This window comes from Eschrichtius robustus, chromosome 13, assembly GCF_028021215.1.
Source record: "Eschrichtius robustus isolate mEscRob2 chromosome 13, mEscRob2.pri, whole genome shotgun sequence".
Taxonomy (NCBI): Eukaryota; Metazoa; Chordata; class Mammalia; order Artiodactyla; family Eschrichtiidae; genus Eschrichtius; species Eschrichtius robustus.
This window is the reverse complement of record NC_090836.1, coordinates 99589493-99602408: the sequence shown is the minus strand read 5'-3', so window position 1 is coordinate 99602408 and position 12916 is coordinate 99589493. Positions and strand designations below refer to the sequence as shown.

The 12916-nt window shown below is 50.1% G+C and overlaps 1 protein-coding gene across 1 annotated transcript in view; it reads right to left on the bottom strand.

Moving 5' to 3' along the window:
• The window catches only part of SREBF2 (sterol regulatory element binding transcription factor 2), a 60136-nt gene extending 48526 nt beyond the window's left edge, over window positions 1-11610 (bottom strand). The window contains exon 1 of the mRNA XM_068561790.1: window positions 11442-11610. Within this exon, the coding sequence (XP_068417891.1) occupies window positions 11442-11529 (88 nt within the window). The 5' untranslated portion in view covers window positions 11530-11610. The remainder of the gene's footprint in view (window positions 1-11441) is intronic.
• Between the last annotated feature and the right edge of the window lie 1306 nt (window positions 11611-12916).

The window sequence follows — 12916 nt, the reverse complement described above, 5'->3', positions numbered from 1 at the left end:
GTCCCCAGTTGTTTCTGCTTTTAACACCTTGCTAGCAGTTCCACACATCCCGGTATACAATTCAAATCACCCCGTGAGGTAGCTTCGAGCACTCTTTTAAATGAGTTACTCTATGCAGAGCACTTAGAACAGTGCCTGGCACAGAAGCGCCTGGAAGTGGTGATGGTGGTGGGGCTTGTTACACAGGAAGAAACAAGTCCAAGTCCAAGTCCAAAGAGGGGGTGCGAGGCAGGTGAGTCAGCGAGCGGCAGGCTAGGGCAGGAGCCTCCTCCACCCTCGCCCAGGCCCGGTGCTCTTTCCGCAGTCACCCTGCTCCAGAAGTCGCCCCAACAAGCACATTGGGGGGCTTCCTCTCAGGAGTCCCTCCACCCCTGGGGCTGCCCCACCTCACAGCTACTGGGCTCTAGAATGTCCCCACCCATGCGACAGCCCCACCCTGTGTCCTGGCCGGGAACCCAGGCCTCCAGCCCTTACCCAACACCAAATTAAAGGCATCAGATTTGTTGACACTCCCTGTTTGAAAGGCTGTCCATCTTATTCCATTTATTACTTTGAAATGCTTGCTTTTAGAAAGAGATCGAGAACAGACTTTGAGAACAACAATTAAGAAGAAAAAACTCAAGCCAATTACTAGCAGTAATAATAAAAATAGTAACAGTAATTGTTCATGTTTCCTGAGCTCTTACCACGTGTCAGCAATTACATTAAGCACTTCACACAGATTTCATCACTTAATCTCCACAACACTTTGAGATGGATGCCATTATCACCTCCACTTGACACACAAGGAAGATGAGGCACAGAGAGCTTAAGTAACTTGTCTAATGTCACACAGTCAGCAGGTGGCAGAGCTGGGATTCAGGGTCAAGCTCTTAGCCACCACACTGGACAGATGCTTCGTTTCTATTGCTGCATAGATGTCACCAGACAGAGCCTGGCATCAGACAGATGCTCAGTAGGAGCCTCGTTCTCGAATGAGAACGAATACCCCCAGCTGGGGAAGGGAAGGAGTGTCTTCCCAGGTGTCCTGTAGCTCCCAACTCTTCGTCTGCTCCCACCCGCATCGCACTGTTCTCCCTTTCACTCTGCTGGAACAAGAGACTAAAAGTTGAGCAACAGACAGAGAGTAAGACTCCAAGGAACGCTCCCGCACAGTCCTGTTCGAGGGCCTGGCGTTGCACAATGCCAGGTGACCGAGTGTCCACAAAGTCTGGCAAAAGCCACTTCTTCACCTGAACTGTCCTCCTGCGGGTAGAGTCTCCAGAGCTGGGGATCTCAACCTTTTTCAGTCCTTAAAGCATTCAGGCAAAAGTGAAAGACCCCCAACGACTCACCAACGTACCCTTCCATTCATTACCACACCCCCAAATCTCCCTCAGACTAAGGACAAAAATAATACTTGCAAAGCAGGTTATTAAATCACGCTACAAACAGCCACCCAGCACGCGCATACACCGTGCACTGCAGTGCCGGGAGTGGGACCCAGCATAGAGGAAGGACTCCGAAGTGTTGTTTCCCTTCCCACCCCTCAACCTCACAGGGAAGACGGAGAAGTCCAACCAACTCCACACACTATGACAAGGGCGAGAACAGACAGGTGCCTCACGAAGAAAGGGCTGTCAGAGGGCAGAGAGAGGACCGACCCATCCTGGCAGGCAGTGAAAGCGGAGCCTAGAAGAGTGAAGAGACTTTCATGAGTTAGAGAGGGAGGCGTACTGCAGGCAAAGGAAACAGTCTGAGCAAAACCACAGCACCAGGAAATGTCCTGGAAGGAGACGCAGCGGACAGCACATGGAACAGAGTGGAGAGGTGGAGCTGCTTACACTTAAGTCGTGAGAGGCCTTAACGGCGCCATACAGCATAGCACAGAAAACATAGTGGACATCTGCAACTTTTCTTTTGTCTGTCATCCTCCAACCCGACCCTCCCATCAGCACCCTGATCTTCCTTTTGGAGAACGCCCACTGGGTGGTCTTGGTGGTAAGGCTTCCTGCCAGTCGGCTCTGATGAATGCATGATCCCACCAGGAACAAGACTCTTGCAGGAATGACCCCAGGAAGCAGAGACAAGGCAGAGATCACTGAGGCAGCACGGCCCTAAACAGGTTGCTCCAGGCTATCCTCAGCTGGACTCTGCTGCTGAGCCGCCCTTGGCTCCAGCCCATTTTCCAAGTCTGACTCTCCAGGTTTTCTGATCAGTCCGTGATTCTGATCCTTCCAATAAACTCCTTTTCTGTTTCAGCTAGCCAGAGGCAGCTTCTGCTGCTTATCACCAAGCCTCCTGACTGACACAGGACACACTGAAGCAGGAGAGGGACCTGATCAAAGCTGTGTTTGAGGAAGACAACAAACAACAGTCATCAAGAGTATAGCCTGCAAATCACCCGAGCACGGTGGCCAAGCCTTTCAAAGTGGCTGTACCCTGGTGGGGCTCTTAGGCACGTTAAAGTTTGAGACCCTCTGTTCTACACTGTACTATGGCCACACTGAATCACATATGCCCAGAACATGCCAAATTATTCCCAACTTTGGTCCAGCTCTGTCAAGATGAACATCTTGCCTTTCCAAATTCTCCTTTCTAAAATGCTGTTCACTCACCCTTCACAACTCAGCTCAAATGCCAAAGTCTCTGTGAAGATTTTCCTACTTCCCTTCCTTAGTGCTCCAAAAACTTGGAGTTTATTTCTCTGTTCTGGCCTCTTCTGCATTTTGCTTTGTATTCTGACTGGCTGCTTAGATGTCAGCTCCGTGAAAGTTGGGACTGTTTCATTCATCTCTAACACCCCAGAGTCTAGTGATGTGCTGCGAATGTAGTGGATAGTCCCGCTGAACTGGAATGAACAAAATTTTTTTAATTAAGTTAAAAAATTTTAAAGCAAACTTCTGACCAGAACAGGGGCTCCTAGACAGGCTTCCTGAGTCAGGGCATCTCCCACCTCATTCCCACAGGGCAGGGAAGAGTACAGGAGCCCATGTCAGAAGGCCCAAGTTCAACTCCTGACTCCACTTCATGAGCCCAGTAAACCTTGGGCAAATCATTTTCTCTGTCTCTATGTCTTCATCTGCAAAATGGATATAAATGGATATAAAAATCAAGCGCCTCATAGCACTGTTAGGAAGACAAATGTATCAGAAGGACTTCTATAAAGTGTAAGGCCTCGTAGGAATGTTCACACTTAGGAAGAAGCATTATTTCCACTTGTTGCTGTGGGATGGTGAGGGCCTGAGCCAAGACGACACCAGTTTAACAAGGCAGTTCCACATCTGGTTCAGCGGCCGGAGGAATTTCATCACTGTTCCAAACTAGACCCTGAACCCAACAGACCAGATGCAGAAGCCAGATTATAAGGGACATTTAGACACGTATTCATTAGCAATTCCAAAGGCCTGAGAGATGCAGAAAGAGTTCTGTTTTCCAGTTTCCAAGCCCTTCAATGGTTTAGGATTAGTTTCTAAACAGAGGTTCCCCAGAGAGCCTTACTTTGAGGCCCAGGCTCTGGGATCTGCTACTCTTTAAAATATTCCATCATGTCAACAAAGTTTAACCCTTGAGGCTTGTGGTCCGGAAGTGGAACACTTTACCCTGTTCTGTGACTGCTCCTTTGTGTCCCATCCACCACCCCACGAAAGCCCTTTCAAAAGGAAAAGAACAAACATTCCAAAACTGTATTCTAAAAAACGGCCCTTGGTCCTAAGAGTCAACTTGCAAATTGTAGTTCCTCATTCATTCTCAGATAGAGTCAAAGAGAATGTTATTTTCTGCCCTCTTCCTTTTATGTGCTGTAGCTCACTCAAGTCTTACAACACCTGTGATGCAGACATCCCCACTCCCCACCCCACAGCAAAAACTAAGGCTTAGAGAAGTGCTGCAGGACCCAGGGGAAGTCACTTGAAGTGCCCAGCTCCGGGCAGACCCTTCCTGATAAACACACGTGGTCTGAATGTGTACCTGAGCAGAGGATCCTGGGACTCTCCAGCCTCAGCCCCACCACTCCACCTTGTGTTCACAACTCTGAAGCCCGCTACTACACCAGACGGGGATTTGGCATGGAGCAGAGGAAAAGTACATGGGTTTTGGAGTTGGACTCATGTGGACCGAGGTCACCATTTTACAACTTACTAGTTGTGATCTGGGTCTCAGTTTCTTCATCTGTAACACACCGTGTAATTGGAGAAAAAATTAAGAGCAAAAGACAATGTAGGTAAAGGGCCATACACACTGTGCGAGGAGAGGGACCTTGCTTACCCTGCTAGTGCTGTACCCAGAGCCCAGCACAAAACAGGCCCTCTGTAAGGGCCTTAACTGCAGGTCTAACCAGACATGGTGCTGGGCACGTCGCGGGTGCTGCCTGCAAGTGTGATTTCAAAACCTGATGAAGGATGGAAAAGTAGCAGTGACTGCAGAGACAGTCAGTAATTAATAAAGAACAAGACAGCCACCTTCACCTAGAGAAATGATGCACCTCAGGATAAGTGATAGTACACCTGTAGGATCAAGGTGAAACGGTCCCATTTTCGTCATCAAATACAGCGTATGTCTGTAAGAAGAATCACACGATGGGAAACAGCAATCACAAGTCAATTTCAGTCCGGCCCAACAAATAATCACAGAAAGCCCAGCCAACTAGCTCAGAAAAACTACCACGATTGACTTTTAAAAGTTCAAAGGAACGCATTGCGAGAAGTGAGGCTATTCCTAACAAAAGGGCATTTCCTAAGATGTCTGCAGATGTTGGTGAAAGGTGGTCTGAAGGGGATCAGAACGAAAAGAATCAACTTCCAGAACACTATTTATAGGAATGGAGAGCCGCCAAGAGTTTTTATGCGAGGACGAAGGATGCACTGGAATTCTGGGGCAGCGAGGGCTGCCACCAAGACACCAAGGAAAGGAACCCAGACAGAAGAGTCCCACTGAAACAATGTAGAGCAAGAAGTCATTTTTCGAGTCCCCCAAGGCAGAGGGCTGAAAATAAGGAACTGCTGTACCTTCAGGAGCCATTTTTGAAGTACAGAGAGCAAGCAAAGCAGACAAAGGATCACTCCAAGAAACCAAAGGCAGCAGAGGAGTAAAAGAGTCGCAACCACTAGGGTCCTGGGCAAGCAAAGGCAACATCAGAGGCACAGGAAGGGACTGCTCAGAAAGCTGGTGGCTGCCCACCGACTGTCCAGCGGTCTCAAGTATAGAAGAGAAATATGAGGCACCGGGAGGCCAGGACAGAGGGGTCTACACGTGTGCGCTGCTGGGGGGCTGGGGCGGCATCAGCCCTAAACCGGCACATACAGGCGGCAAAGAGACAGGCAGGATGAGGGACTAGCGCTCCAGACTCTAGCCGGAAGCTGAGAAGGACAGGCCCTCTCCTCCACACCGGTGGGGGGGTAAACTGGTACCTCCAGTGCGGAGAGCAGTTTGACAGGATCTATCAAAACCACAAATGAGCCAGAAGAGAATGTTGGTTCCTGCCCCTTCCTTTCATATGTTTTTATCTCATTTGACTCTTACGGCACCTATGGTGTAGATATCACCACCCCACCCTGACACAGCAAACCCACTTCTCGTCCTCTATCCTACTCCAACACCGGCATATGTGTGAAATGATGAATTTACACAGCTATTCGCCACAGCACGTTTTTCACAGTGAGACTGGAAACACCCTCAAATGTCCATCAAAAAGGGGCTGGATGAATGAATTACAGTGCATCCATACAATGGAAAACCATGCAGCAGTGAAAACGACTGGAAAGATCTCTAAGATACATTGTTAAGTGAAAACAAAAAAAAGGGTAAGCTGCAGAAGAACACAGCTTATAGCATATTATTTGCGAAAAATAAAAAGGGGGGCAAAAATGAAAATCCATACTTGTTATTTGCTTCTATTTGCATTAAGTTTTGAAGGATGTAAAAGAAACTAAAAAATTAATAACTTGGGGTTGTGGGCCCTAAGCAGATGGTGACAGGGCTGGGGGCAAGACTTTTCACAGTACCCTTTCATACTTTTTATTTTGCCATATGAATGTATCACCTTTTTGAAAAAATTAAAGTAGTTTCCAAGTGGTAAGCTCCAATCACCACAGTAATTTATAACACTGGAAAAGTTTTAAAAAATGAAAGGGCTACAGCTGGCAGTGTGTAAGAGCTGTCACCCAGCTCTTGACTTGAAGAGTCCCTGATGAGAAACACGCACCAACGAACTAACTCCAAAGTGATCTGCTCATCTGTGTTCAGGGCAACAGTACTTATGTTAATGAAAAACTGCAAATGATGCAAATGTTCCACAGGGACAGGGATAGGTATTCACCCCCTCAGATGAATTACACTGGATCACAGGCAGCTATACCTCAACTGTTTCAACATACAGCAACCTGTAAGTGAAAATGCTCTAACATTTCATGTGCACGCTAATAAAGTTCAGACAAGAATCCAGCAGGATAGACAAGTTGATATTCAGGGAGCGCTATTTGAATAAAGTTGCTTAAGAACTTCTTTTTTAAATTACGAAATTGAGAAAAGAAAAGATCTATTCGATATAGGGGCAAAAATACACTTTTTAAAAAATGCCAAGACCTGAGCTGACTATGAGAATGACAGAAAAGACTGACATGAGAGGCAGGCTGACTATGAGAATGACAGAAAAGACTGACACGAGAGGCAGGCAGCGCTCAAGAACATTGGGCCAAAGGCCCAGGTGTGAATGCAACAACGTTTGTCAAGGGCGAACCCAAACACAGCCAGGAAGAAGGGGAAACCCTGGGAGCCTGGCTCAGCGGTCTGAGCAACCCTAGAAGATGTATCCCACGACATGGAACCGGATGAGGCCAGGCGCTAAAAACTGGCAGAAAATAAATAAGCTAAGAGCAGCAGCAGCTCTTTCCAGCCTAACACTAGCAATAGGGATATATATCCTAGTGTCAAGAGAAAGCTCACATCTTCAAAAAGGGGTAAAAAGTAGATCTATGCTTCACCTCACTGAGCAGTTTTTCCGAAGTACGACTCACTGGAGAAACATGCAGCCAGTTTCTACCCGTCTCCTCACCTCCCCGCCAGCGGTGTGCTGGCCACACCCTCCCCGACACCAGGCTGGCCACTCCGATCTTCCCAGTGATGTGCACACCTCGACTAGGGGCCCACCCAACACCTCAACCTGAAGTGCCTTCCTTTCCTCGTTAGACACGCCTTTAGAGAGCGCCTCTTCAGTGCCAGACGGAACTGACTGCTGGGAGAAGCCAACAGAGGCCCAAGCCAGTGCCACGCAAAGGCTCAGGAACAGCAAGTTACTCTGCAGCCTAGGGTACAGGGTGGGCTACCAGCAGGAGGGCTGCATGAATGCAGGTATCTGACTTTGTAAGCCCTTCAGAGCCCACCAAGCAGGGGCAGTGACAGACAGCTCAGCCCATCAGTGGACACCATCGTGGAGTTCAGAGCACCGAGGACAAAGACAAGAGCCCACAAGTTTTCAGGGAAAACATGTCACACACAGAGGGTCAGGAATCAAAATGGTATCAGATTTCTCAACTACTGGAAGCTAGAAAACAATGAGGCTATGCCTTCAACCTAAAATTCTAAACCCACCCAAACTATCAAATTGGAGACGTCAGAATAAAGATATTTTTAGAGAGGTAAAGCCCCCCAAATTTACCTCTAAAGTACACTTCCTTAGGAAGCTACTGGAAGATGTGCTCCATCAAAACAAGGGAGTAAAAAAAAAACAAGAACTAGGGAACAAGGGCTTCAACATCGCCCCCGACCCCGGGTGATGGTTAAGGGTAGACCCAGGATAAGTGCGAAACAGCAGACCTAGACAACCATCAGATGGGGCAAAAAGAGGGAAGGCTCCAGGAGAGACATCAACAAGGGCGATAAAAGGAACTGACCACCAAATTGAGTTTCTGTCACAAGATTTAAGGCTGCATTAGTTACGGGAACATGGAAAGTAAGCAAGTGAATAAATGGGGCTACTATGAGCGCTAGGAAAAAACAAACAGCAACAAAAACCGTAGAGGATCTACCCAAGAGAAAAGAAAACATATGTCCACAGAAAAACCTGTACCCGAATGCTCACAGCAGCTTCATTTATAACAGCCAAAAAGCGGAAACAACCTAAATGTCCAACAGCTGATGAATGGATAAACAAAACATGGTGTATCCATATAAGGGAACACCGTGCTGCAACACGGATGAACCTCAACGTTATGCTAAGTGAAGAAGGCCACATATTGTATGACTGCATTTATATGAAATGTCCAGAACAGGCAAATCCATGAGGACATAAAGTAAATTAGCTCACTGCAAAGTTTCTTCAAACTTCTCCACAGAGAACAGCTGCCTCTACTGGTCCACCACCCGCTCACTCCTGGCTTCGTTCTGGTCTACCTAGCCTCGGACCACTTCATCTGACTGCTGTGTCAAAGCTGGACCTCCTAATTGCCAAATCCCATGAGTCCTTTCATGGCCTTGTCTTCCTTGTTGTCTTCTGCAGCACCATCTCCATCATCCACTAACTGCTCCTCAAAAAGCTCACTTCCGCTTAGGTTATTATGTTTCCCTCACCTGATTTGACGTCCGGTTCCATCGTCTCCTCTCACCTCTATCCTCAACTCATCAATATGGGTGGGTGACTAGTCCTCAATCTCCATCCCCAGTTTTAACCTTCTCCTATCTGCCTCCCATTTCCTACTAGCACCTCAATTTCAGTCCATTTAAGACAAATTTTCATCACCTCCCCAAACCAGCTCTTCCTGCTGGCTTCTGAGCCCTCCCAATGCCCAGGATCAAAGCCTTAATGGGATCTTAGAATTCCACCTCTGCTCTGCCTTCAGGGCCAAGTTTCACTGAGGCCATGTCCTGTCACATCCAGCACCTTGCACAATGGCCACTTATAATCCCCATCCCATCACCCTCTTAGGATCACCACCTCACACCCACATGGCTGCCTCCTAGAGGCTGGCATGCGCTCTTGAGGTGGCACATACCCGCTCTCCCCCACTACCCACAGCGTCTCTTCTTCCTCACCCAACCAGCTCCTAGAAGCATCTGGGCTGGCCAGCTCTGACCTAACCCAACACCAAGGGCTGAGTCTAGTATAACTTAGAATCCTGCCTAGCTCAAGGTCCCTGGATTCATTCAGGCATTCCACAAATATTTAATTCTAGGTGAAAGAAACAAAATGAAGGCCCTGGCCCTCATGGGGCTGATGTTCTGGAGGGAGATGGATGGGTAAGTTTTCAGGGATATTTGTGCCTGCAGACCACTGGCCTTCAGCCCACCCAACCCGTCTTTCCTCTAAGACCCAGGTCCAGGGCCATCTCCTTGGTGTGGTCTTCCCGGTAAGTCAGCCTTTACCAAGCTCCCTCCACGCTTACTTTCACTAACTGCTCTGCGTAACAGTGAGCTGTTCTATACTCAGCACTACAGTTTTATTATTATTCATCTCAAGCTCCACAAAGCCATAAAATTCTATCTTTCCTATCTTTTCATGTTCCCTACAGCTCAGAAACTACAAGCTGGCACTTGAATACTTGTTGACCAGTGAAGACAGGGAGCCATTTTCCCCCAAATCTAATATGGAGCCCTGTGAAGTCACGGAACCACTGTGGTAGTTTCCACAACATACATATTACTCAGAAATCTATAGGGATAAGTTTAATACTTAACCACCAGGTACTTTAACACATTACAAATTAAGACAAATAAGAATCAGTTTTGGAATGGGAATGCAAAATGCACATGAATTTCTTTGTGTGAGGTTGCTAGTAGGCAGCTTTGGACATGCTCCTTACTGGCTGTGTAACCTTGGGTAAGTTAATGAACTGCCTTGAGCCTCAGTTTCAGGATCTATGAAGAAGGGATGAACGTAGTATAACAAGCAGTCTCTACCTGATGGAAATTGTTAAGGATTGAGAACATTAATGTTCAATGACTGCTTAACACGGTGCCTGGCACATAAGTACTCAAAACATGTTAGCTGCCCTTAAGTTCCAAGAACCTCCCTCCCCCGTTTGTCAACACATTTCTGTATTTCTGAGCACTCAGTGGAAAAGTCTGTAGTTAGACTTGGGGCGTCATTTAAGCGTCTTACCACACTGCCTGGATGACCAAAATCAGAAAGTAAAGTCAGGCCAAGGGGTGAAATGTTACAGAAGCAAAACGGAAAACGGATTCTTTTCAATTAGCTGTTGCCACTATCTCTTCCCCTGGAAGAGAATCTTCTGCTGCCTCGGTTTCCTCATCTGTATAATGAGATTGTAGTCATCATACCTGCCTGCAAGGCTGTAGTGAGATCTTGGACATGAAAGCACTTTGTAAACTCAAGAGCACAATGCACCTGAGTTACTGATTAAGAGTATGGGTTCTGGACAATCTAAAATGAGTGACCTTAAACAAGTTAACATCTTCTGGCCTCAGTCTCCTGTAGAATGGGAGCAGAAAGAGTATCTATCTCAAGGGACTGTAGTAAGGAATAAGTGAAACAATTTAAGCGTTTGGGGCCTAGAATATCAGAAGAGCCCACCTATTCAGAGTTATTATTATGATGACTAACCTATTCACTGGACTCCTCGCCCCCAAGGAGCAGGTGAAAGCCTGATGGAGCAGCGACACCAACACTGGCCCAGGAACTGTGCTCCGTAACCAGCTGGGTGACCTTGGGCAAGTCGCTGACCCTCTCCAAACTTTGGGTTCCGTGATCACAAAATGATCCCTGTGCTCCTACCAGCTCTTCCTCTCCGCTGTTAAGGTCGCCGGAACAAAGGCCACCCGCTCCCCAGCCTGTCCCCGAGGGGCCACAACTCAAAATTCCTGCTGCTCAACTCCCTTTGCAGCGCGACAGCAGAAGCGCCCGGGTCTCTATCCCGGAGAGATGCGTCCGCACTCCGCCGCCACCGCTCGCTTCATCAGCAACTTGCTTCTGCAGCCGCTCGCTGCCCAAAGTTTTCCCAAGCGCCAGGAGACTCGGCCGTGTTTCAACCCCGGGAAGACCAGGGGTGAGGGCGCAGAGCTTGGGGTCCCGGCCCGGGGAATCCCAAAGCCGCCCACGCTGCCGGGAGTGGAGTGACAGGTGCGACGCGGAGCCACTGGGCGGGCAAGCGTGACCTCGCACCGCGCGTGTAGGAGCGCGAAGGAGCCAGCGGCCGCGCGCTCTCCTCTGGCTGCTCCCGCCAGGCCCCCGCGACGCCCACGGCTCCGCGTTCCCGGCCCCACGACCCTCGCTGCGCTTCCGGACACGAGGCGCCCCGGAGCAGATCCCGCGGCCTGCCCGAGCGGAACGGCCGGGCGGGGCTCAAACCCGCAGCGCCCGGAAGGGTTGGGGACAGCCGGGTCGACCGCGCCTGCCGGGTCTTCCCGCGCGAGACGGGGCTGCCGGGGGGTGGGCGCACGCGCACCCGCGCGCGCCGCCGTAACCCCTTCCTCCCCGCGCGCCCCCGCACTCCCACCCACCCACCACTCACCGTCGATGTCCCCCAGGGTCAGCTCGTCGCCCAGCTCCGTGAGCGTCTCCATGGTCTCCAGACCGCCCAGCTCTCCGCTCCCGTCCATCGCCCGGCTCGGTGCAGAGGAACCCCTGCCGTCCCGCTCAGGGAGACGCGGGGGCGGTGCCGCCGTCACCGCCCATGACACCCAACAGCCCCCGCCGGGTACCGCCTCACCGGCCGGTGCCAGCCGCCGCCATGTTTGCGCCGCGCGGGCGGGGCGGGGCGGGATTGCCCCGCCCCAACCCGCGCCCTCTGTGGCCCCGCCCCCAGGCCGCGCGCGCTCCCTTGTTTGTTGTCAATAGGACCAGGCTTGTCCTGGCCAATCGGCGCGCGAAGCGGCGCGTGGGGTGATGGCGCGTCAACGATCAGCAGCTCAGATTTGCATATCGAGGCCCCTCCCCTGGCGGCCTCTTAGCGAATGCGGAGAGAAGCCTCCAGGTCCTCAGCCCAACCTCCTTCCCGTAGTTTAAAGGAGCCGCTCCCTTTTCTGTTGGTTCGGCTCCACAAGCTACTCCATCCACCCGCTGGGGAATGAAGGGTTAACACCTCCCACCCCCCGCCCGCTGGGCGCCCCCAGAGTAAGTCTTGAGCACATTACGTCATCGTCCCAGCTGTCTCTCCCCCACCCTAGCCCCCGCCCCCCCTCCCGCCCCCCAGCTCGCTTGGGAGGCGGGTAGAAGCAAAACTGGACGCCAGTACTGGGGCCAGGAGGAGTATGGAGATCGTTCACTTAACGTTCCTCCCAAGCCCCTTACAAAGGCGGCTACCGAGGCTCGCGAACTGCCCAAGTACGGAGCGTATTTTACAAACTCTGCGCCCTTGCACCTGTCGCGACCACGCGCTTACTCCAGCTGTCTCACCCCGGGTACCTCAATCTCCTGCAGTCCTTTAAAATAATGCCAGTGCCCGGAACCACCACAAGTATTCTGAGGTGGGTTCCGAGCACGACATCTTGACAAAGTTCCGCAGGGATTCTGAGGCGCAACCCACCCACGGCTTCCCACTCCTTCAGCCACCGCACTTCCAGTGTTGCAGCTGGTCACGATGTAAACAACTGTGCAGGTTTCTAGGAATTTATACTAAGGAATAAACGGTTATGAGTGCTCAGAGAAGTGCGCCCTCAAAGGAGCTCATCAGAGTCCGCTGTAACAGGGAAAAATTGGGAAGTCCAATCAGGACCTGATGAGTATACCTGTTGACAAAGACTTCCACGATGTATTGTTAAAAGGGAACACTATGTTTCCTGCTAGTCTGTGAGAGGTAGCAGTTGCTTTGTGGTCAAGACTTAAGAGTTCAAAGACTGGGTGGAAGCAGCCATGTGGATTCACTTACAAACCGTGTGACTTTGGGCTGGTTAAATAACTGTTCTTTTTTTTTCTCAGTTTTTTCATCTCTAAAACGGGAACAGTGCACCCTTGTAGTGGTGAAGATTAAGTGAGATCATCTGCACA